Genomic DNA, 25,904 nt, shown 5'->3' on the forward strand with positions numbered 1-25,904 from the left:
GGACTCTTTGTGTATTTGCCCTCCATAATTGGCGATGATTCATAGCTCTGGGCTCACCAAATAATGTGGACAAGCTAAACAAACTGAGATGAGCCAGCTTGTGGGGAAGGAACTCCAAACAGTGATGGTTCAGTCTCTGGGTCTGGACTGTGGTGACTATTCTACAGTGTGTATGAAAGTATGTGATACCCTCTCTCTCGTTCACAATTTGAGCCATATGTATTGTGATATTGCCATCTTAGAATATTGCTGTACCATCAAAAAAAAAAAAGGATGAAAAACCTTACTGATTAGTCCGGATTAACCAGTATGGATTTATTGTCCCATCAGTCCTAGCTGATGGCCAATATAGGCTATTGATTGTCTTGATACTGCTTTTGATCCCTTTACGTACATCATTAAAATGGTACAGTGGTAACAAACATTACGAGGCTCTATTTTTTTTTATTTTTTAAAGAAACGTGTATTATACTTCTACACAATTAAACAAATAGTAAAACGAGGTAGAAACGAGAAGTAGAACAAGCATCCTGTCGCATTTAAAAGCTTAAATTTTGTTGAACTTTATCAAATGTATATTCTAATAGAATAAACAAAAGGTTCAGTCCTCCTTTTTCAAGGTATTTCTTTGAATATCGATACTTCAAGCAAACATAAAAATATACGTGCTCCAAAGAACTAGTACATAGAGTCTTTCCTGGAGGAGGCTCACTGGACTGCTGCCACACTGGAACTGATTTCTGCTCAGCCATTTCTTTAGACACAGACCAGTATCTTGTGTCATCATCTTACATTCATGTTTCCCAAATGATGAGTGCATCATATGTTTAACCAAAATGACTTGGCTTTTCAGTCTGTCCTGGAGTCCCTCTTCCACATTTAACTAAATCATCTATTGTTTTTCATTCATAAGCAAAGCTTTTTGTTTATGCAGCAGCTGCAGAGGAACGTGCTGCACACCTTAGGATGGGGAATGTTATTGCCCTCTCCCACTGCTGCCACATCAACCAAATGCTTGGCGTCATCCTGTGCGAAGTGGCACATGGGTGTGAACAGAAGGCAATACAGTAATATTTATACTGTCATGACAATATACACTATTTAGTGTAAGTCAAAAACAGCAATTTAGACGTTACAGCCGGTGTGCAGATCAAGTCTCTTCTGCAGCGTTGGATGGCTTTTTCACTCGCGATGCCGTTTAATAAGCTTTTTTTTTAACTACTTCGATTAACAATGTAACTTTGGATTGTTCTTATTATGGACAATTCAGGGTAATTTTTGAGCATTTGACAGAACTATTAAACCCATTTTTTTGCCATGTGCTTCTACATTTTGTGATAGCATTAGTGATATTTTATTGCATTCTTATTATTTATTAAGTCATTGAAAAGGGCATCAGTCACCTAACATGCTTGAATTTTTTTAAATATTTTTTTTTGTAAATCTGTGGCTTGATTTCTACTGTTTCCAGTTTTTGTTCTTATCATGACAACTGTGTATTTTTCATTTGTTTAAAGCATTGTGTGTGGATGTCCTTAGGAATGAACACCATGTGCTACTAAGCCACAATATTCTTGTCAATGCAAGGTTAAAAACACATTTATTCTTTGGCTTGAATTAAGTGTTTAGATGCTAGCAGTGAAATACTGGTTCTTCCACCTCTGTAACATGTTCCTTGTTAGATAAGAGAGAGAATTGCATCAGAGATATCCCCTCCGCATTTTTAACATTGCGGTGCACTCGACTAAAAATCCTGAAATTCACTAAAAAAAAATGAGACACATATAAGGATTTACGTAAGTTGTTTTGTTGTTCAAGGCAAACAAATAAATGCTAATCTTTCAGGACAGTACTCATAATTTCATTTGGCATAAATAAATTGCAACAAACTTTATTAACTTCAGGCTGAGACATGGACAGATAGCTGAAGCTGGCTTAGAGAAAACGTGAAGCACGGGTGTCAAACTCCAGTCCGCGAGGTCCGGTATCCTGTAGGTTTTTGTTGTGTCCATGCTCCAACACACCTGACTGAAATTCATATTTAGGTTGACAGTAAGCTGCCAGATCCATTTGATTAGAATCAGCTGTGTTGGTAGAGGGGAACAACAAAAAGCTGCTGGATACAGGCCCTTGGGGAATGGAGTTTGACACCTGTGGGCATCTATCTTCATGTTTGGTAACTGAGCCCAAATAAAAGTTATTGTCTGGAGCATAGACTATGTAAAAAGATTGGCGTAGCCTCTGTGACATCACCCATAGGTTTCTGAAGAGCTGAGTTGAAGCTCGGTGGGCGGTTCCTACCATTGCCATCTTGGCAGAGGCATGTGCGTCGACTCACCCGAAAAGTACATATATAGGCAAAGAGGTAGAGCTGAGAGTGGGGCTGTGAGCGTCATGGTGGATGACTGACATCGAGTGAACTCCAAGCTTTCTTTAGCTAAGAGCTAACCGAGCTAACCCGGAGATAACAGAAGCTAACCAGCTAACGGAGGTAGCTAACCGAGCTAACCCGGAGATAACAGGAGCTAACCAGCTAACGGAGGTAAGCGGGCTAAAGCTAAGTCACGTTGTTAAAAACTGTGGTTGTTTTACGTTCTTCTGACTTGAAGCGGGAGGTTGGGTACCTGTCAATCAAAAGGACACGCCCCTAAATACGTCAAAATTTTGAGATTAAATTACTTTTAAATGGGCGAGTTAGAAAAAGAATTCACTTCCCCCACAGTTGTCATGAAGGTAAACCTGACCAATTAAACCTAAAATGGATTTTTGAACCAGGCTGTAAACATGTTTATTTCTGCTGTGAAGTTGGTCTTTTTAACATGGGAGTTTATAGGGATTCGCTCTGTTTTGCTGCCCCTAGCGAATAAAGGGGGAACTGCAGTTTTATGTACTTCCTCATAGGCTTCACTTTTAATTGCCGGAGGTCTATGTCTATGGTCTGGAGCCAATGACTGTTTAAGCACTCACACATGACATTAGTAGAAGGACTGGTTGATGGATTGCATAACTCAGAAGAAAGTCATCCTTACTTTTTGATGTTTGGCATTTTTTATTTGATGAGGTTTTGGTTAAAACAAATTTCCTCTTGTTACCTTTTATTCTAGTTTCTAATTAGCACTTTATGAAGGAAACTCGTAGGCTAATGATGATGATGACATACGAAGATGATGATTAGCATCATCTTCGTATGTCCTTTCCAGTACATTAATCAAGAAATTGAGAAATTTTAAATACAGTTCTTAGTTGTAGAAGTACTTTTCTTGTAACAAGTGCAAATGCAATTTTACAGGCAAAATGTAACTAGAGAAACACTAGCCTCCTCGAATGTGGTTTATTGATGTCCGTGGCTTTCATGATTTGAACTAAGCAGTCTTTCCATGTCTCATAAGGCCTTTATTGCACAGCTTTAAACCTGTGATTGCTCAGAATGAGACTTGTCTTTCACATGATCAAATTACTGCTCTCTACAGAGAGGATAAAGACCTGGGGAAAACCAAATTATCTATCTTTTATTTATCTTGGCAAAGGTCAACTCATGATTAAATTTGCTTTTTTTTTTTTTTTTTAAATCACCACAGCTTTAGTCAACAGATAACCTACTACATCCAAAGTAGCCAGAGTGTTGTGCTGTCGTAGTTTTATAATGTGTTTCCACTCACGAGTACACACTGCTAGTCAAGACTGTCTTGTTCAGGAGCTTCCTAAGTGCGTCTAGAAAGTAATGCTCAGAAATACACACAGACAAAGAAAACCCCCAACAGACTTACACAGACAGATGACGGGTCATAGATGTAGTCATTTGCCACCTAGCTAACCCCAAAGCCTTACAAAGGCCTTCAAATCGGCAGTAATTTCCAAAATGATCTGAGAAAATTAATTGAAAAGCTGACCTAAAATTATAGACACATTTTTAATATTTTTTTATTTTTTTATTATGTGTCTTAGTTTTATGACATCATATCAAGCAGTCATTTTTAGCACCGTGCTAGTCTAAACAGTCTCCTCAGGTTTAATCTCAGGTAGAGTCACTGGGTTCAGACTGTTAGAATATCAACACAGATCTGCAATCACCACAAGTAGCTGCGTGCTATAACCCTGAAAGCATTTGTAGAACTACCATGTGGCGGCAGGCAGCAGCTCCATCCAAGATAATCTCCCCAAAAGCATTGTGTAATTAACAGATGGTCCCACTTGTTCATAGACTCACGGTCAGGATTTAACAAATAGTGGCTGTACAGTTGCAAACAGTGGGTTGTGGACATTTTTTGTAATTGTGTGCAGATTTAGCACAACTAGGCAATGGGTTTGACAATTGAAAGGCTGGTGAAGGGATGGGTGGATGGATACGCTGGTGATCCTGTGCACTGTAGTTTACTCTCTCCAAGCCAGGTAATGGAAATCGAACATTGACCTGATGTTTATGTGTTCTTTGATTTGAATTATGTTGTAAGAAGAGCTTCTTTGTTTTGAACTATTGTCAAAAGTGTTTCCATGTCATCCGTCGCAAATTTCCTTGGATTTTTAAAGTAATCCACAGCAGGTATTCTCACTCTCTTTGGTCCAGTGGAGCAGACAAGTGGCACATCCATTCCCTGGAATGATAGAGGTTAAAAATGGTATCATGCTCCAACACTTCTGCAAGGAAATCGAGGTGGAAGCAAAGAAAAAAAAGATAGATTGAATGAATACATTTTTTTAGGACTCCATATATGGTGGCTGATGGGCAGGTTGATCCTCCCCAGCTAGTGGTAGCTGTCGGCTATTTATTGAAGGGTGGAGGTTTAGCTGAAATGTGGCAGTGGGGGATGGTGAGCAGTTATTTATTTATTTATTAGCATTTCTACATCATGAAAAAAGAGGAATGTCTTGTTCTGCTTCTGTACAGTAAACAGTCATTTTGCCTCCTTGTTTTGGACATTTAATAACTGAGTAGGCATGATATCGCAAATCTAATCCTGCATGCACTCCATCCTACATGAGGGCACTGTGAAAATAGATGTCTAATTCCAAGCCAAATTGCTTTCAGAACAACTTGTAGCTCAGAATACAGTATTTTGAACTTGTACTCTTGAAACGTCCATATTTATGTCAGTAAAACTAATCTGCTCAGTTACATACTGTGCTAATGTATTGTTTTTCCCTCTTGACAGAGATGCACTCATCAAAGGAGCATCAACAAGCCTGACTCTGGTTTCATACAACCATGGAGTCCTCTTCTGAGTCCCAGCAGGAGCCTGAGAAAACTTTGGTAAGTGTACCAGATGTACAAATATTAAGTCACTTGCATTTCTCTGACTTTTCTTTCTTCTATACTTATTTAAGTGCATGTCTGTTCACAAGTTATACTTCAATTATGACCCTTTTCATAGTGTTTTGACACCTCCTTAATATTGGTTCCTTAAATTTAATGTAGTAGTTATTGATGTTGTTGAATGAAAAAGGATAGTGTGTCATATACTCTATAAATAAGACTCCAGTTAAAACCCACAAAGTGTGCCTCATCTCTTAGATCCTAGTAACTATCCCAGTAATTGCCAGTCTTGACTCAACCTCAACCTAAACTGGGAAAGGTTCCTGTTCCCTGCTGCTATCAGTGAAGGGACGTCTGCACTCCCTTAACTTTAATGATCAGCCTAAGGTAGTACTAATCTCAAGCTGTCACTAGCTCGCTGGAACAGACACTGTACTTGGCTCTATGTAGTTAAACTTGCGTTGGAACTTTTGTGTGTGTCAGAAGACTACCTCTCTGGTTTCAGAGGATAAAAGGTCAGATAGGGCTGTGTTGATTCAACATCCTCTTTCCGAAGGACAGAAATGGTGATTAAGCAGGCTGCTGAGAATAAAAAAGGCACAATCAATCATTCCTGTCTGATGCTTCAGATTGGTTCTGTCATACTGAAGGCAAACCTAATGGAAGCATACAAACATACAAAAACAACATACAAACAAAAGATTCAACAGGTATTAAGTATTGTAACTGTTTTGTCCAGATTTGTGCAGTCTAAAGCTTTTTTTTTCTAGGGGTGGGACTCTATTAAAGAATTATAATTACAGGCTTTGTAATTAATTAATCTTGATTAATCGCATAACAATATTCGCCCCCAAAAGATATTTGACAGTAAACCATGGTGGAATCAATCAGTGGCAACTTCATGGTCATGTAGCAGAGGCGATCACCTCCTGCTCTGATTTCAGCTTGAAGCTGGATGGTGCATGAGGACCAAACTAGTTGTGTGTTCTTCTGGATGGGGAGGGACTTACACAGCAGCTCACGGAGAGTAATGCTTTCATGCTACTCACCAAAGTCTCCAATATCATTAGAAAAAGATGATTGAGTTGTTGATAGTTGCTTTTTCTGTGAATAGACTCACTAGAGGGGTCTGAAAAACCACTAAATATACTTCCAAAGTTGCTAAGCTTATAATGGGTGTGCCATGTGCATCAGTGTAATAGCCGCAATGGTAAGTTGTAAACTGACAAACTTTCTGCTATTGAATGCGTTAATTTTTTAATGCATTGCTTTTTCTGTAATGAATTAATCATAATGAATGTGTTAACGTCTGTGACCCCTAGTTTTTTTAAGTACACAGTTTAGTTATGTTTAGGGTTTTCTGATACCATTTCAGTACAAAGTCAGTAGATATTCAAGACAGAAAAGCTACAGCTGGTGGAAACAGACAAAATTGATCGTTTTTCCCAGGCGTACATTTCTTCAGTACAGTTTTCTTTTTTTAAACGTATCTTATTTGAATGCACAATCACATGTTGTATGTATGACGAAAGGATTTATAGTAGTGTATTGATTAACGTTGAACGTGGATTCACAGATCAATCTTTGTCTTATTTGTCTTGTCTTTACACATTTTATGATGAGAAACATTGCATCTCACTTACATTAAGTGGGATGCGTCTGCAAAGGTCTGCAGTTAAAAATGAAACATGAAAAAAAAAAATCAGACACTCAAACCTCAAAGTTCTCATATGTTGCATTATTTGCTTGGTTCTTAGTATTATTATATTAGGAGAGAAAAGTAATGAGCAGTATTATTGCAGGACACCATACTTCACAAACGTCCCTGTTGATTCACAGAGACCAGACAAAACCAGTTGCATTGGCTTTTGATTTAATCTACTGCCAAAGCTGTTGCCATTAACTAAATCTTGTGATCAGTAGGATCATTAGAACAGATTAAAAGTCTTAAATGTGTTAAACACTAAACATCTTTTATTTTAATAGCAAGAGTCACCTGAAAGGTTGCCTCGTCAACATTTTAGCACAAGCGCCTTTTACTAAAGTTCTGTTTAACTTCAGATTTCCTTAATTTTATCCTATATTCAGATTTACTTTTTTTTTGTCACAAATTGAGCTTGTCAATTGCTTTTTATGTAACTCTCAAAATAAAAAATATCAAATGAGCAGGTTTTCTGAGCTGTTGTGGAAGCTAAGCCAGAGTATTTGACCAATCAGAAATGTTCAGATCCGATCGGAAAATCTAAACCTCATTGGGAAATCATAAAAGTGCTTCTGTTCCAACAAGGTTCATTTTGTGACTGAGATGCCTCCCTGGATTGTTTTTTAACTCTTCCTTGCTGAGAACTAAATGAAGGGAGCTGGGGAATAGACCCACTAAAAATTCCCGGAGAAGGTTCTTGCAGTGGAAATGTAACTGAGAGTGCTCCTGCCAGTCAGTGCTTTCCTCCTCCCTGCTCCCACATGTCATTTTAACCTTTAATTTCACCTTCATCATAATCCTCAGTAGCCATTTTTATGGCGACCAGGAAGGTAATTATAATGGCAGATAACTGGGATGATAACGGTGCCGGCCATATCTCCCACAGGGTTCTATATACAATGAAACGCATTAGGAGCAGAGCTAAAAGTCCTTTATTGTTTCCTTGGCTCTTTCCCAACATAAGAACAACTTTTAATGGCACTCTTTCTACGCAATTATTGCAAACCAATTTCATGCCCCTGCCTTCTCAGCTGCCTATTGTAGTGAGTGCATAATTCAACTGCTGATGCTGAAATTGGTTTAGAAGTCACATTGATACATTTATTCTTTAATTTTCTCTTAATCTTTTCTGAGCAGCTTCTTTGTACTGTATTGTCATTTCATCCCACTTCTTTGGCGACAGCGTTGATGGAATGCCCTGAGACTTGAGCTATGGGGTGTATTGGCCCCCTGGTTCACCCTGCTGTTTGCTAAAAGGTCTGGTTAATAGAGAGGATGGATCCCAACAAAAGATGAAGGGCTCTAGGAATCACAGTAGGTGGCTCGTTTTTGGCAGCAAGCCTCCCCCCATCCTGCTTAAAACTTCCACCATTCACTCTGCTGTCATTTGCATTGTACATACTGGAATGAAACCACTGCTGACCTGCTGTTCAGTATTGGCAGAAATAAAAAGGCACACAACACAGCCATTGTGTTCTTTCATCATAGCTTCGAGGTGACACAGAGGTAAAAGTTCTGTGACCAGGAGATCATTGGTTGAAAGGATTAGGGTGGCTTTAATGAAGGATAAAAATCCTTCATATGCTTTTAATTGATGTCAATTACAAAGTCTTTTATTTCATTCAGTTGTCTATAGAGGTGAAGACAGAGAACAGTCTGGCATTCTTGTTACAAGATGATATATGTTTGAAAGACACTGAAAATCAAATAAATTCCAGCACGTTGGTGGACAAATACCCAGGTGTCTATACTGTCAAACTCTCATGTATTGGTATTGTGTGGAAGCCGATGTAATTTTAAAATAAAAAAAAACAACAATAAAATAAGTGTATAAAAAATTTCCTCCGATTTTTATTTTGAAATAGCTAAAAATAAGGGTGAAGTAGAAGCAGAAAGTCTAAGCCATTTTATGTGCATCAGTCTGAATGTAAAATTTTCACTAATTGAGACAGATGGTAACAAGCAAATAAATAAACAACAACCTTAAAAAAACATGGTAAAAAACCTTGCTAAAACTAACCAGAAAAAAACTTAAGGTCCACATTCTGTCTGGCATGTTAGTTTCAGTCGACTTTCAGAGATCTTGCACATGCTTAGCCAGATGTCGCAAACAGAGCAATGCTAATGGGAACTACAGAGGGTAGCCCACCTTTTATCTAGCTAAAGCAAAAAGAAGAAGAAACTGGGACATATTTAATAGCCACACAGACCATCGCTGTCCACTGTGTACCTCTTTTTATATTTCATCATAAGAATGTACATAATCATGATTGAGTCTACGGTCACCATGTGTGGTATTGTGTTAAACTGAAATTTCAACTCTGCACTGCCCTCTAGTGGGTGTATTGCCTAACAACTATGTTCATTTAAAGGACACATGCAAGTCTGAGGGAGGTGATGCTTGACGAGACAAGGATAACTATTTACGTACGGAAAAGGCGGATAAAAAAAAAAGATAAAAAGAGCAGCTGACTCCTCCCACTTTAGCTGATGCATTTTTCCTACATGAGGTGCAATGGTGCTTTTCAGAGGTTACCCATAATTATTTTGGTCCTCTGTTCTGCCAAAGATGCAACCATAGCTGGTGGAAACAAAGGGTCCTGCACGGTAACCACAATTTATGATAGTGGTGTGGTCCTCGCCACCAAATCCAGACACAAGCTTCTTGACTTTTGGATGAATGACCATCATAGTTGAATACTTACACAGTGGCCCACCTTTTAGCCACTCTACACCTCATGGCTACCTACACATAAAAAGCAGAAGTGAATGATCCAGTGACTTCTTTTCTGTTTTGTTTTAAAGGAGACATAAAGATTACAATGATTTAATACAGATTCATTGTTTTATGGGACCACAGGTTAAAAATGATAGTTTTCAACCTATTTTAAAATAGACCAGCAAAGCATTTATATGCATTGAATGCTCATAATGTGTCAGAAATAAGCTGGAGCAGGCAGCCAGTACCAGAGGTGAAAATAGATTTCAGGCTTCTCTCACAAAGTGAGACATCAGCGGTTGTTGATTGAGCACAGCTGCACTGGTGAGACACGTTCTCACCACTAAAGCAAATAGGTTACATTAAAGAGGAAACTCAGAAGCTCGCCCACAGACACTTCTAATTTAGATCTAAGCATGTACAGTAAATTAAAAAAACAAGAAAGGCCTCACATTATGTTTGTGCAGTTGCATGTTTTAACATTTAGGATCAGAGTTTAAAGAAAAAGAAAAGCAGCATGTCTCCTCCTATAGAAATCTTTTAGCTGGGTCAGGATGGTGGGTGGTGGCAGGTGGGTGGGAAAGAAGACATAGTGGATTTATTGACACAGGAAAACAGGGGAAAAACATGTCCTTGTAGACTTATAGTTTGGCTGATTTGTAACATTGGTATATGCATACCCACTTAAGATGTTACCAGTACAATGCATTTTCCCATAAATCTATGGTGCCCTGCAGGCACTGGGAAAAAAGCATTTATTTTTGTATAGGGTGGTAAAAGATATTTCTGCTGCCTTAAATATTGAGAAGTTAGGGATATAACAAAGTGAAATTCATGCTGAGTCATTGAAGCTTTTATAAATGTTTAATCTGCTCATTAAAAAGTATACACAGTGTAAGGCTGTTTTGTCATGCACCATTCACTCACTCAAATCATAAATGTTGCACCTTGAAATTAGTTTATGACCTGTGTCTAGAATGTCTGTGCTTTTAAACTAGCCAAAAGGCAAAAGTGAAGCTTGGTGGGTGGTTCCTACCATCGCCATCTTGGCAGGGGCATGTGTGTCGTCTCACCTGGAAAATACAAATATGGGCAAAGACGTAGAGCTGAGAGGGGGGCTGTGAGTGGTGGATGATTGACATCGAGCAACTCCGAGCTGCCTGTAGCTAAGAGATAACCGAGCTAACCCAAAGATAACAGGAGTAAACCAGCTAACGGAGGTAAGCGGGCTAAAGCTAAGTCACGTTGTTAACCGGCTAAAAACTTTGGTTGTTCTACGTTCTTCTTACTTTAAGTGGGAGATTGTAGAACCTGTCAATCAAAAGGACACACCCCTAAATATGCCAAATTTCTAGATTAAATTACTTTTAAACGGGCGAGCTAGGAAAAAATTCTCTCCCCCGACAGTTGTCATGAAGCTAAACCTGACCTATTAATCCGAAAATGGATTTTTGTACCAGTCTGTAAACATTTTTATTTCTGCTGTGAAGTTGGCCCTTTTAACATGGGAGTCTATAAGGGTTCGCTCTTTTTTTGGAGTCAGCCCCCTAGTGGATGAGAGGGAACTGCAGTTTTATGCACTTATGCATAGGCTTCACTTTAAACCGCCGGAGGTTGCTGCTTGGTTTGTCAGCAGCTACAGACTCATCATTGTGTGAAACTTCATTTAGTACAGATAAAGATTGCTGTTCTTAGTAACTTATGTGGGTGTGTGACTTCTTGGTTTTCCTGCTGGCATTCTAAAGTATGAGTTATGATTTGCTAAGAGTACTATTTATATATCCAGTATGTATATCATTAAGAGTAAGGAATGCAAAGAGTTTAGTTGTGAAATTCTCAAAAATCTTGCAATAATAATGTAAACAGATTTGTAATTAAGAGGTCTTGTGCTGCTGCCAGAGTTTGTGCCATGAATGGATTTCTTTTTTTATCCTTTGAGAAATAATTGTCAAAGTCATGGACTGAAGCACACTCAGTGGGGGGTTTCCTGTCTGCAGCTGAACCCTTTTGTCTAAATATAAAAGCCAGTGTTCCATTGCAAATGAGTTTTGCTTTTCCATGTTGAGGATGAGGACATTTATATCTTTTTTTGTTCATTTTGCCATCTTCAGTCTCCTTCAGAGGGTTGTTCCACGGTGACTGCCACCACTGTACAGTGCAAGAAAGAGCCTTTTTTTTCTCAAAACAAAAATAATTTAGAATCCCATGATGTGAATCACAGGCTTCTCTCAGCAGACTAAGATGTTGACTGTCCTCTTACAACTGTTGCTTTGTGGCTCTGGAAAAAAATAAATAAATAAATAAAAAAGGGGAGAGAAAGAAATGCGTTAGGACGGAAATTGTTTGCATGTGCACCCCTCTCATGGACCTAGAAGTCAGATATTGGCAGCGTCTGGTACCAAACTCCTAAAATATGGCTTAATTACTGCATAGGAAAAGCTGTAGTGGCAAAGCTTTAGAGATTGTTAAAGTTTTCCTAAAAGAAACACCTTTGAACTTTCTGTGTACTCTTTCTGTCCTTTTTTATTCTACAGCACAATGTTGACTCTCCGACAAACTCTTGAATAACATCCTGCATCTCATCTTTAAACGATCTGCCTTCTGAGGCGTGTGTGAAAAAGTTTACAAGGTTCATGAAAACCGTAGCAGAGGAGCGCACATTAAAGCTTTGGTTATAGGGTCTCTGGGCGGCTGCACTGTGTGCACATCCTGCTCTGGGTGATTTTCCATGATAGCTTGGCTGATTGGCTTTGCTGCTTTGGTTTATTGGTGCAGAAGGGCCTCAGTAAACAAGTGCTGAGGAAGAGCTGTGTAACTGCAGTTGCTGCGTTTGAGGGTGGTACACACAGCTCTGTGTCGCATGAATAACTTCTTCATAACTGTGGCTTCAAGTTCAAGTCTTTACAGTTAACTTCCTTGTTTTTGTGATTTCTCTTTGTTTTTGTTTGTTTTTTTTAAAGGTTTTTATATCAGATGAAGATGGTCTAAAATATTTTTTGGGTTTCATGTCTCATGATGTGTAAAAGACAAAAGCAAAAATGAAGGGATTGGTGGATAAAGAGGCGCACCAGAGAAAATGATGAGTACTTTAGTGGACAGATGAAAGCAAAGTGAGAGCGGTGTGGAAAAGAAGAGGAAGAGGAGGAAATGAAGGCAGTTATCAGTGAGCGAAAGAAGGAGGCTCAAATTCTGTTCGCTGCCTTGTCTCCTCCCTTCAGTGTTCGATGTGAGCATGTGTGCTTGCGAGAAAGGGAGAGACGTCTCTGTGTGGGAGGAAAACGAGACTGAGCTTGGTGGCATGTCGTTCCACTTTTAGTCCCGAGCAAGAAACGGTTACGGCGAAAAACTCACTTCCCTCGGCTGGCTGTCACGCGGTACGCATTTCCTCGCTTTCTGTAAGTGAGCCTCGGTATGTCAGCGTTTGAACGGGGAGCAGGGGGTGGGTGGATTAGACCGAGACAAAGATGATGATTCCTGTGTGCAGTTTGCTTTAATGAATTTTGCGCAATAATTCCCTGGAAAATGAGTTGCTGTGAAGCTCTGTGGGAAAGTTAGTCATGTTATCTTTGTGCTTGAAATTTTGTGATAAAGTTTTCACTTTTGAATCTGCTTCCACTCAAGTTTCCTATTTGCTCAGTGTGTTGTCTCTGAATGAAGGCCAACACATACTGCCAAGCTATGTGCAGTCAGCATGTATCACATTGCTTGCACTACTCTGATAAAAGAGCTGTAAGGCTTAATAATTGTTGTTTCAAGTGTCTTCATAGAATAAGGAAAGCTGCTGCAGGCTGATATAACTAAACCTAATGGCAGGGGAATGGGGGGGCAGGAGATGAGGGACTGTCTCTGGTTGCTGCAAGCGGCCACAGGCAGGGTTGCAAGTGCATTATAGAAACATAATAGCTCCTTAATGCAACCCTCTCAAGTCCAATTACATCCCTAATGAGGTTTACAACAAAGTTCTATTATTTTCTAAATGGAAATCGCCCCAATTAAAATAATAAATAGCAATCAGGGATGGTAATGGGCACCTCAGTGTTTGACCATACGTCTGTCTCATTTGAATGAAGGCAAATAAACCGGCTATCTGATGCTAGGCTTCAGTTATATAACATTGGTTTTCCAGGAATGGTTGTGTTTTTGTTTTCTTTTTTTTCCCTCTCCTACAATAGAGGCTCTGCAGGAGATTTGGCTTCATCTGAGGGGTGCAGGGAGACAGGCTGGACTGAGTGTAATCAGTCTGACACTTCCAGCAAAGCTTGTGCTTGTTCATTCTGAGCAGCTGCTGGAGTCTGAAGCATGACTTTACACTGCTTCTTAAAAAAAAAAAAAGAGAGATGGAGAAAGCGTTTAATAGTATTACGCAAAGGTCTTAAGTAAGTTAACAATTCTGACTTAATCAGAACTCTTGTATAATCCTACAACTTTATTATAGGATGATGATATGAATCTGCTTGCATGTTTGCTACTTTTCAAGCTAGAAACAAGTAAAAAATGTTGCAAGTCAGTGTTTCTTTTGCAGTGCAAATATATAATACTATTAAAAGTCAGTTTGTAGGATTGTTAGCAGACACCCATCTACCAGCATATTTGTAGCTGGAACTTCCTGCTTGATGTTAACTGTGTCTCTGATGGGAACGAATCCAGTTGTATCAAGCCAGTAAACTATTTTCTCAATGTTGAGGCAATACTCAGTGGCACTGTAAGAAGAAAAAGTAATGTAAGACAGGCTGATGTCCTTGTCCTGGCCATAATGTAGAGATTGTCACATTACAGCTAATGTTTCTGTAAGCTCTGCACTGAAAATGTGGTCATTTGCAGTATTATAAGGGTGCTAAACATCACAATCTTCCTTTTTTCTACTGTTATGAAACCAAAACTTTACTCTCAGAGGCAAATGTACCCAGCCAGCGACCCCATTTACGCCTTCATTTTAAAGACATACGCACTGAAATGCTTGAGTCTTGTAAAATACTGTCAACAACTAGTGTGAGATTCCAGATCAGCCCTCAGCACACCTCCCTGTTCCTCCCTTGAGACAGATTAGACACTTTAAAAACATGATATAAACGATTGTATATTGTGAAATCAACTGAGCTGTTTTTGTTTAGCTTTAAATTTCCTGCCACCTCTGATGAGAAAATATGAGATTTTATGTCATTGGATGATAAACAGAAGGTCATTGGGACATTTCCTGTTTGTCCAAGTGTCAGATTTCTCTGAGGATGATTTCCTTGTGGGAATTCTTCTGTGTCCTTCCATTCTTATCAGGAGAGAAAGTAGGACATACTTCACTGTAACTAAACATCTATGTTTGAGTTGTAAATTTTTCAGGTCTTTGTCTTGTTTTCTCTTTTAAAATCAAGGACATTGAAGTCATCACCGTGACCTTTTAGTTTACTCTTTGGAGTTTGTCTTTCATTCATAAATTTGCGGCATGAGGCAAAAGCAAATGTAAGTTTAAAAACTATTTTTAAAAATCTGTCACCAACTGGCTCAACATAACAACACGGATATCTTGCGTATATTTAAACATAGAAATGATTCATCCAGAGGTCTTTATTTCCAGTGAATATAACAAATAACTCCCTTAGCCAACCAAACAATAATGGCATTTCTTTTTTTTTTTATATACTAATCCCAGTATTTGCTGGGAATTCCCTGTTTTTCCTTACACGCTCCATGTAGCTAAAGATGCGTATCTGTAAGATTGTCATGAAATGGCAAATAAAAAGTAGTAACACATTCAGCATGTTTGTGATGTAGTGATGGGAAATTCAACTCTTCAAAAAGGTTTATTTCTTTGGTCTCAGGTTCCTTTAGAAGAACTACTTCTTCATTTAATATAAAAACTTTTATTTTAGCACGATTCTTAATAATTTATGTTGCCGAGCAATTCACTTAATATTTTTTTCATAAGAGTTTCTTTTTTATGCATGTTTTTATGAATAAAATGCAGTCACTACTTTTGAAAGGTCATACATGGTGATTTGAATGGTGATACATCACAATCTGTAAACCCTTTATTTTTTTTATTCATTTGGACTGTCAGGTCAAACAAATGGGAGCTCTACCAGAGGACTAAATGGGAATTATCACAGCCTGGAGCCAAGCATTGCTTTGGGCTGAGGAAGCCAGTTCTTGCTATACTATAACCCATATGATTAGACATTTTTATTTATGGCGCGTGCTATAGTTCCTCTCCAGCTGTAAATCCAGTGCCATTTGGGAAAACATCCAAGAGCTACATCTCATGCTGGTACTGTTTGTCTGCCTGAACTCATGACTTTGGCCATGAACCCACCTCTTGCTGACAGATGTGCCACTGCTTTGATGGATGAAACTGTTTTGATATTCCTGTATGCTTGCATGGTCTCTGTTATTTCACATGCAGAGGAGATTTGCTTTGAGTGGCAATGTTATGGCTGTTTGGAGCAAATGCAAAAAAAAAAAAAAAAAAAGAAGCATAATATGGTTTTATACAAATGAAATGCACTTTTTTATGGTGCACTTATTTAGCTTGGCTGACATTCCCCAAACCTGCTTGGCTATCACTCTGTGTTGAAACATCATTCTCTCATTGACAATGCATTTCATTATATCTGTTCAACATTATTATTATTTTTAAAAAGACGTTTTGGATATTTGCATGAAATTGAGTTCAAAGTACTCTTTCATTTCAGTTTACTGTGATATAAAACATTTCTGCAACATCTATGAAATCCGTCTGTCTGTCTGTCTGTCTGTCTGTCTGTCTGTCTGTCTGTCTGTCTGTCTGTCTGTCTGTCCGTCCGTCCGTCCGTCCGTCCGTCCATCCATCCATCCACCCATTCCTACTCACTTCAGTCCAGGGTTGCAAACAGGTTTGAGTTTATCCCAGCTTCTCTCAGGCTACTATGATGAATTTAGGATCAATAGTTAATCTAACATAAATGTTTTTGGGGCAGGGCAAGAAGTTTTAGTACCTGGAGAGAACCCACATGTACATGGGGAGAAGATGTAATGTGGTGACCTGGTGCTTACCACTGTCGCCTCACAGAAGGAAAATTCTGGTTCAAATTTGAACTCGGGAGTCTGGTTTGTGGAGCAAGTTACCGTGGTGACCTGTCCAGTTCGTACCCTACCATATCCAGGAGGGCAGCCTAAATTTGCTCAACCTCCTGTGAACCTGAATAGGATTTCTGAAAAGGGTATAGAAAATTGAGTAATTGATAATACTTCTTTTGTTCTATTGTCTTCCCTTATGCTGAATAGTTAATTAGATTTTGAATAATTAATTTGAGCAGAGATGATCTTATATCCTGCAATGGACTGGTGAGCTGTCCAGTGTGTACCCTGTCTGTCGCCCAACGCCAGCTGGGATAGGCTCCAGCTTCCCCGCGACCCTGAATTGGATTAAGGGTTAATCAGAAATTTCAGAAAATGAATGAATGAATGAATGGTCTCATATTAAGGCTAGAATTATCAAATGGATTTGTTGGAAAAAGTCATTATCTGTTACAGCAAAGAAGTTTAGGTAATATCTTAGGGGCTTTGTCTTTCTGGCATTTTACAAAGTGTTTACTTTGTCCGTTAGTTGTGGACAAATCAAGTTCACATTTCTTAGCTGCTGTTTCCAACAAATTATTTTATTTTATTTTATTCCAAATAAGGTTATCGGAGGTTCTGTTTAAAAAGCAATGGCTCCTTTTTTTCTAATAAAAACCATGTTTAAATCGAGTGACATGAATGGACACTCAGTCAGTGAGCTGTTGTTTGTCTGGGTGTTGGAAATGGATCCTCTTGGTGAAATGATGCTACTTTACAAAAAACTGTCAGGTAACACTGACAAACTAGAAGAATTTAAATGAACAAAATCAGGAAATGACTCATCTAAAGAAAAAAAAACCATAGTCATAGCAGTTATACCATCATACCACCAGTTTATATGTTTTCTTTGGTATAACTATTAAAGATATTGCTGCATTATACCAACATGATATGGCACTACTGTAATCTTCCAGTTTACTGGCTGTAACTAAAACTCAGGTCAGCTAAATTTCATTTGTACTAAACTCCTCTCATGCCTTCCAAGAGCCTGAAACATGAGCCTGAATACCTTCCTGTGTCTGTACTCTGACCATCCAGCGCTCCTGTCTGCTCTGTTTTAATGTCAGGAGATTCCAATTATGCTTATCTTGTCAGGGAATAAGACCTTCAGAAGGATCATTTCTCCCTCACACTAAATGTTTCTTTTATTCAGTCAGGCCTGGGTCAGAAATTCCTCAAACTTCTTTTAAGCCTTATTCTAAGAGATTGCTTTAAGTTCAGACAGAGAACGAAACAGTAAATCAGCGCACATTATGGGTGGGGCTGGGCGATATATCGAATATACTCGATATATCGTTGCTAGTCCCCTGTGCGAATATAGAAAATGCCTATATTCGTCATATTCGAGTATCCTGTTGTCACGCAGTTGTTTTTAGCTGTGGGCGGGGTTTTCTCACTCCTCCTCGACTCTGCACCGCTTTGCACAGAGATTTAAAGCAAGTGCACCTAGTTACATACATAACGTGAGCTACGTGCTACGTCATGAGAGGCAGCGTGTAGCCACTTTCTCGCTAAATTTGGTGACTTTTTGTGAAAAGCGACTAGCGACAAATCTAGCAACTTTTACAGGAGTTATTGGAGACTTTCCTGGTGTTTTGGCGACTGACTTTAAAGCACATATTGTAAAGTTATTGTCACGAACGAGAGTCTCTCCCCGTCCTAAAGCACTCAGTCGCTCCGGCTGCAGCTGCAGCCAGTCAGAGGAGCAGAGAGGACACCTGCACGACTCCACCTACAGTCACAATGAACAGCCAAATCCGCCACTGATCCCGCTCTGGATTACAGAGTGGGATGTAAATTGCAAAGTTTTTCACGTCATGCAAAAATAATTAATTATATTTGATTACATTCACAACCTCTGTCACTCACTCTCCTCATCCACTGTGTGTGTGACACAAGCATATTTATCTAGCTCGTCATGTCTCTAGAAAATACAGAAAGCAGTGGGAATCAAATCCTGAATTAAAAACTGGCTGAAGCCGTTTATTGGAGACGATACGAGGACATTCTGCCTGTATTATAAGACTGATTTCTATGCTAAACTCTGCGATTAAAAAAAATACACGACAACTCAAAAACGTATCCATAAAGCAAAGCCTTATAATAGTTCATCATTTGAAAAGTCCCCCCCAGAGCACGTATTTTCATACGTTGCATTTATTACATCATGCAAAGGCACTTTATTTTGTTTTAAAATGACATGTTTCTGCCACTGTTCAATAAATGCGGTTTTGATCAGTTTGCTTCGTTACAATTTCATCCTTTTGGCATGAATGTTTAAAATCAGCATATCTTAATGCAGTATGAACAATTATGTTTTAATAAAGACACAAAATCATCTTACTGATGTGATTGTATGCACCAAAGCATTAATATGAATTAAGGTAAATTAAGGTGAATAATCTGAATTAAGGTAAATATCGAGATATATATCGTATATCGTGACATGGCATAAAAAAAATCGGGATATTACTAAAAGGTCATATCGCCCAGCCCTAATTATGGGTTTCCTGACCAGTAACCAAACATTCTATTTGCAGTTTATTAATAAAATGGGAGCTTGATGTGTTCCATTTAGTTCAACCACTTTGGAGCTTTTTAGCCACAGCAGATGTGAGTTTCCATCCTGTTAATAAAATTCAGTGTAAATTCTTACTGACACAAATCAGAAATCCAGTTGGACGTGCCGTCCATCAATAATAATCTTCAGAAACACTGATGTAAAAATAGAACTGCATAAATTAAGTCGGTGTAAGTCGTAAAATATGTAGCTGATTGTCATTAGGATCACTATTATTAAGATAACTATTAATAAATAAGCTTGTGCTTCATCCTACTCATTGTTTAGCTTGTTAATTATAAACATATTGGTCTGAATTTTAGTTTGACTCAGTAACCTTTTTTTTCATTTATTTTTCAACTAAAATGTGATTGGCTGTTTGATATAGTTGGGTCCCTAACATCTACCACATGAACTGAAACGTAGTTACTGCTAACTCATTTTATACTTCACTAACATGTTAGTGAAGTCAGCTTTTTATATTTTGTCATTAACCTCATCTTACCTTCACAATGAGTTTGTTTCAAGTGTATAGAAAATGCTATAAACCCATTTATGTAACATGACACATTTGACAAAATTATGATGTTCATTTGGCTCTGATACAAAAACTAAAGAAAAAGAAATCTTTAATCAGATAATGTGGAGGCAGGAAGTGCACGTGTGCTTCAAGGACACTAAAAAAGGTCATAGACATGAATACAGGATGTATCCTTCAAACTATCAGTGGAACCCTGGTACCTCTCTTTTTCTAACAATGATGATGATGATGACATCTTCAGGGAAAGACTGGAGTTGGGATACTTTTAGGCTAATGCAGGATCTTCTCCTGAAAAATGGCCACTTTGAGGTCCTCTTCAGGCAGCCATCTCTTCAAGCTGTCATGACAGGGCTGAGGTCCAGACAGACTTGTTATAACTGAAGCACAGAACACATCTTAGAAGCAGCACAGGGCTCGCTCCATCCTATATGAAGGCAACATTACACTCACCAGACTGAAAATGTGGGGCACTTTCATCTCTCATGGCAGGAAGACTTGATGCTTGTACTTCTCCCGACAACATGATACTATCACAATTTCTGGATTATGTATGAAAGCAACATATGTCTCAGCCACTTAGCAGCAGTACAATGCCTGAACTCCTCCAAGATAAAAATGTATTTAATACCGCTAACACATGCTTTGAAGTCTGCTTCTAGTTTTTCTTCTTTTCTTCCCTCTCTTTTTGTTTTAATTTGAATACTCAGGAGATTGGATCAGATTTGAGCTTTTACCTTCATAATAGTGTTTATATTCAAACTGCCTTCAGATATAGAAATAAAAAGGAAAAAAAAGAAAAAGAAACTGCTATTGTTTTTCTGTTCTACCCTTGCTGCTAAAAAGAAACTGGGTCAGAATTTTGCTGGAAGTGATGTTTAAACATTATGTAATACGTTTTTATCCTTCGTAAGCACTCTTCCTCCGTTCAGAGGCAGTGAGAGTATCATGTGTGGCAGCAGTTCCTGTAGAGTTTTTGAGGCTTTGGAGGAAATGGGGTCAAATCGTGTTTCAGTATTACTCATCATAAGGTTGGTTATCATCAGGCAGACATAGACCACATACTTGAGTTAAATATAATGTTGATAAAATATGCATCTAAATGGCATTCTCACAACAGGCATATGGAAGAAAGGTCTCATTTTATAGCTAATTTTGGCCAGTATATTATCCAAATAAGGATTAAAAAGAATGTATTTATTTCTCTAAAGCAGGCAAAAACCAAATGGTTTCTTTTTCTGCTTTTTTCTGTCAACAAACAGAAATATTTCTTTGCCAGAAATTTGAGTGGCTGGGCTTCACGTCCTTGCATGTCATGCCATTGACTCAGCAGGCCTTTGGCTTTGGTTTAAAAAGTCAGATGGAAGGCAGATGAAGGAACTAAAAATGTCACCTTTCCCCCCACCCCTTAAGCAGAGCTGTAGAGTCGCACTTTGAACTTGGAAGGTGTGAAACTGGCATGTTACTGAAGTAAACAGATGAGGCAAGAATTGCGAACTTATTTGATTAAATTTGCTGTCATAGTGCAGGCACGGCCTTTAAATTATGCATCTGTGGTGCTCCGGCTTTCAGGACAGAGCTGACTACTGTGGAATTTAAATGTCCCCTTTTTCAGACTCATTATCTGACTTTGTCCTAATCAAACACAGCAGACTAAGGTTTGTTTATTGCTTAGTATTGCAGCAATACTTCCCATTGTTCTCTGTGCTCTCAGTTGATGGTATCACTGTGGACTATTGGATCACTACACGTACATCTGTGATCATGTTAACCAACATCCTGCTGCCAGAGATTGCCCAATTTTCAAGGCTTACTTAAGATCAACTGTGTAGAGTAACACAGTCTGTGTGAAAATGTGTGTCATATGGACTGTGTGTTAATGTCATAACTGCACTTTATGTATGGCGGTGAGTTGTCCTGCATCTCACAACAGTTTTACTAGCAAGGAGAACATCTCAACAGTGTGGAATTAGTGCTTTAATGACGGTGTAGATGAAGACATGGAGACGTTCTCTGATTGGTTCATCTGCAGGGGGTTTCTTATTTCAAGGCTAGAAGGAGGAGACTCTGTGTGGGGGTTCTGTTTCAGGATGTCAGGATGTCACTTGAGCCAGCATAGGACTCCCCCCTCAGATGGTACCTGAAAACCAAAATTATTTCAAAGATACGAGGGGAGGATGAATAAATGAAGGGTAGGATGGCTTGAAGAACAGAGAGAGGTGCAAGAAGGATGGAAGATCAATAGGTGATGGATAACGCAGGGAAGCGTGGATGGGTGAAAGAATGCATGCATAAATTTGGGAGGGCGAGGATGAATGGATGAAGGAGAAAAGGGCAGATGGATGATGGATGTATGAAAGAGGGGAGAATAAATGCATGGAGGAGGATGGATGAGGACAGGGAGGGTGGGGTTGAGAGAGTGAATTCTGCTGAGTAGATGAAACGGGTATAAGAAAGCTCACCAGGTGATTAAAGGTGCTTGTGAGACATCTCAAACTAAAATTAACCAGCTAATTAACTTAATTAAAACATTGAAATGTAAATGATTATGCATCATATGCTAAAGCACAGTCAGGGTTACATTACATCTCATCTTAATAAAGAAAATAGGTGCTGGGAAAACTAATAGTACATTAACTTTACTAAATTTTCCCCCATTGAAAATGAGTACAATTTGTTTAAATAAGAATTTTAATTTCAGCATCAAAATACTGCTGTTGGTCTCAGCCTTACAAAGAATTTAATTTGACATTTTACTCTAAACTGTCTAGATATGAATGTGTGTTTGAACAGAGATTAGCACAATGCCCTGAAAAAGCTTTTCAAGTGGGTTACGATGTTATGTTCCATATTACTTTTAGGAAAACTATGTATTAGAAAACATCTGCCCTAAACAAAGAGAGCTTTGACTTGTCATTCCTAACTATATCAAACTGTATAATATGTTAGCACTTCTTGAGATTATTGATTTACCCAAACCAGCTGTCCTTGCTTGATTGCCAGTTTATATTGAAGACAGCTTCGTAGTGCTGATATTATCTTGAAATGGCCTATAATCTGAGTGGATCCACATTGCAGTAAACCAGTAATACTCCCCTCAGGAAGCCCCGTATTATTATTTTTAGGCATTTTTCTCGACCCTTGATGTTGTCCTTCAACTAGCAATGCTTTGTTCATATCTTATTGAACCAAACAAACATTTTACACATATGATAGGATACGATTCAGGCTCTGATCACAGACCACAGTATTTCTGTGCAGGCTGAGAGAACATAAGATTATTGGTATAGTAGTATAGTGTTTTATAAAATACCATCTAGGAACATTCCCAGCCTTCCAGGCACAAACTCAACTAATCTCATCTGAGCGTTGGTGGTTTATAGTCGGAGGGAGTGGCCAGGTATAACTGCTTTTCAACTGCACGACAATGAGCTGAGCCCAGATTAAGCCTTGTTAATCGACCTCTGACGTTCAGTGACAGTTTCCTAATCCCTCCACTTTATTGTTGTAAGCAGCTCTTGGTGGCATTTTCTTTTGTCAACCGGTGGCTCTCAGAGGATCAAACCAAGCAGAATTTTGCAATTTTCTATTCTAAATTAACAGTGATTTCCAATCCGTGGCATAGTTCTCTATTTTTTACCGCTTAGTGAACTGTATTTCTTGTTGTTTCCACCAGCTAGTAATAAGTTTATTAAGTGCCAGTCATTTTGTCAACTATAATACGAGATTGTTTTCTATGTGATCCTTTACAGCTGTTTTCACTTACATTGAAGTAAACAATGTCTGTTTCAGAGTCAAAAGCCTTTCCGATGGTGGAAGTTTTCTTTTGTAGTCTTACAGATACTTATGAGCAGAACTGCCATTGTCTTTTGTTAAATGTGAAAACGTATTGTTTCATATACAATGTAAGTTATTGGTTTTAAAATAAGGAACTGTTTTTTTTAGGCAGGTAAGGGGAAAATCCGCCCCGTCCCCAAATGTTGGAGTGGAGGTGAGACTTGGGATTGAACCTAAGTATATAGAAGAGTCCAAGTTTGATATGAACTTTTATCTAGAAGTTTTATGCTATGTTGAGTGTCTCAAAAAGGAAAACAAAAAGATCCAGCTGATGCAGAGTGGCACAGTGCTTTCATACTTCTTCCACACTGTAGTTGCCACTGCCATGTAGCAAAGGCAGGTTGTTAACAACATTAAAAACCTTGTGCAGTTAAAGATTCTGAAAATAATCAATTAAATAACTATCAAAATATGAACTTTTTACTACTATAATCATAACACAAGTACTCCTTTTCAATAGCCTTGTAACCTTTCATGACATTGTTATTGCTCAGGACTGCTTATGTTGGAAAGGCAGTGTTTCTGCAGAGTATGTTGTGGTATCAGAAAAATTTACAAGATAATGTGAAGAGGTTTATTTGTCATGAATAATTGGTGTGGTCATGTTAGGAAGTGCACTTTCTCTTTACCTCTTCAACATTGCCGTCATTACTTTATACTTATAAGTAAGGCTTTTAGGATGCTAATTTCCCAGCAGGAATAGAGTGAATGTGCATGTTGATGTTGAAAGCTGGAACATTAAAGCCAAACTGCAGTTTCCGTTTACATCATGCAGGAATAAAACTTGGAGCAATATTTGGAGTTATTTGTCCTGCTTAACATCCCCAACCTGCAGGGAGTCGACTTTGTATTGCCACTTTTTCAAAAGCAAAAGTGGAATAACAAGTAAATCTTTGAATTTATTCAAACATTTGCTCAGAAAAATGGGTCAAATTCCCGAGACAGCTGGTAATCCAGTGCCAGAAATTCTGAGAGGGTCTTGGCTGCAGACTGGAGAGTGAGGCAGGGCTAGATATTGGATGGGACTGGATGTCCAACCCCGCCCCCTCAACATTTTGATAGGATCATGTCCACTGCTAACCCTAACCTTGCCCCAAACCATAACCACGCCCATTTGACATTCAACTCCGCCCAATATCCAGGCCTTTTCCATTCTCCAGGCTGCAGCCAGGGGTTATTGGAAATTCCAACATTTCTCTAGCAGTGGCTGCCCTGTCCTGTTTTTTCCTCACTAAAACCAGGCACAAACTAAAGTAATCTAATCTTAGTGAGTGAAAAATAATGGCAGATGGATAATTTTTCTCCATTGCTTTAATATTACACACTTTGTCTTTGTAAGCTCTCTGAAATCAGGCAAGACTTTGGAGTCTTAATTTTCAGATGAAGTTTGTTGTTTGTTTCTCTGCTGCATTTTTTAACCTTTGATTTAATTCAGAATGCATTGTTGTCTGGAAGTGTGTAGCTGACCAGTTGTACCTTTACTTGACCAGAAAAAAACCAAAACAAAACCAAAACTAATTGCTTGATCCGGATCTGCAGGTCATAGCTGGTCAAGCTGGGTACTGGCTAAGTTCATTAGTCCATCACTTGTGAATTTCCTAAACAAACATCACAGCATTTGAGCGTCATAAATCCTTTCAGTCATTTTGCAAGTCAGATTAAGTTTTATTCTGTGTTTGATAATAAAATGTCTTTAAGGGATAATTAAGGACGTCCGCGCTGTTCTCTGGCAAACATTGCAGGTCATGGACTCATTCATAATGAAAAGAATTGTTAGGTGATGTATTAGCTTAAGCAGATTAACATAATCTGCTATTTTCCAGCTTTGGCTGCTTTGGTTCACATAAATGAAACAATAATTATCAGGTAATTTAAAATGTAAACACTCAATCCAAGCTGTTGCATGAATGCTGTTATGTTAAATGTTTGTCTACTGCCATTCCCATCCAACCCACCCCCACCCCCACCCCTGTGTGCAGCCAGTTTTGTTTTAAGTTGTGTCTTTCATTAAGATTTTGGTTGACTAATGTCTGTTTGTTTTTCTTTTTTGTTCTTGTCTCTTGTCCTTTCTTGTTTTTGTTTGTTTGTTTGTTTGTTTGTTTTTTCTATTATTTTCCCTTATTACCCCGTCGGCTGCAACTTCTCCTGCTGCTGCCGTATCTGATGCTGCCCACTGTCGTCAACCATGCTGCATGCAAAACTACCACT

General features: G+C 38.6%; 1 protein-coding gene across 2 annotated transcripts in view; it reads left to right on the forward strand.

The window, feature by feature from the left end:
* osbpl8 (oxysterol binding protein-like 8) overlaps positions 1-25,904 on the forward strand; it is a 74,562-nt gene that overhangs the window by 15,167 nt on the left and 33,491 nt on the right. For both annotated transcript variants that reach the window (XM_079262870.1, XM_079262871.1), the window contains exon 2: positions 5,151-5,248. In XM_079262870.1, coding sequence (XP_079118996.1) covers positions 5,204-5,248 — 45 coding nt within the window. In that variant the 5' untranslated portion in view covers positions 5,151-5,203. The remainder of the gene's footprint in view (positions 1-5,150; positions 5,249-25,904) is intronic.

This window comes from Telmatherina bonti (assembly GCF_933228915.1).
Source record: "Telmatherina bonti genome assembly, chromosome: 23".
Lineage (NCBI taxonomy): Eukaryota > Metazoa > Chordata > Actinopteri > Atheriniformes > Telmatherinidae > Telmatherina > Telmatherina bonti.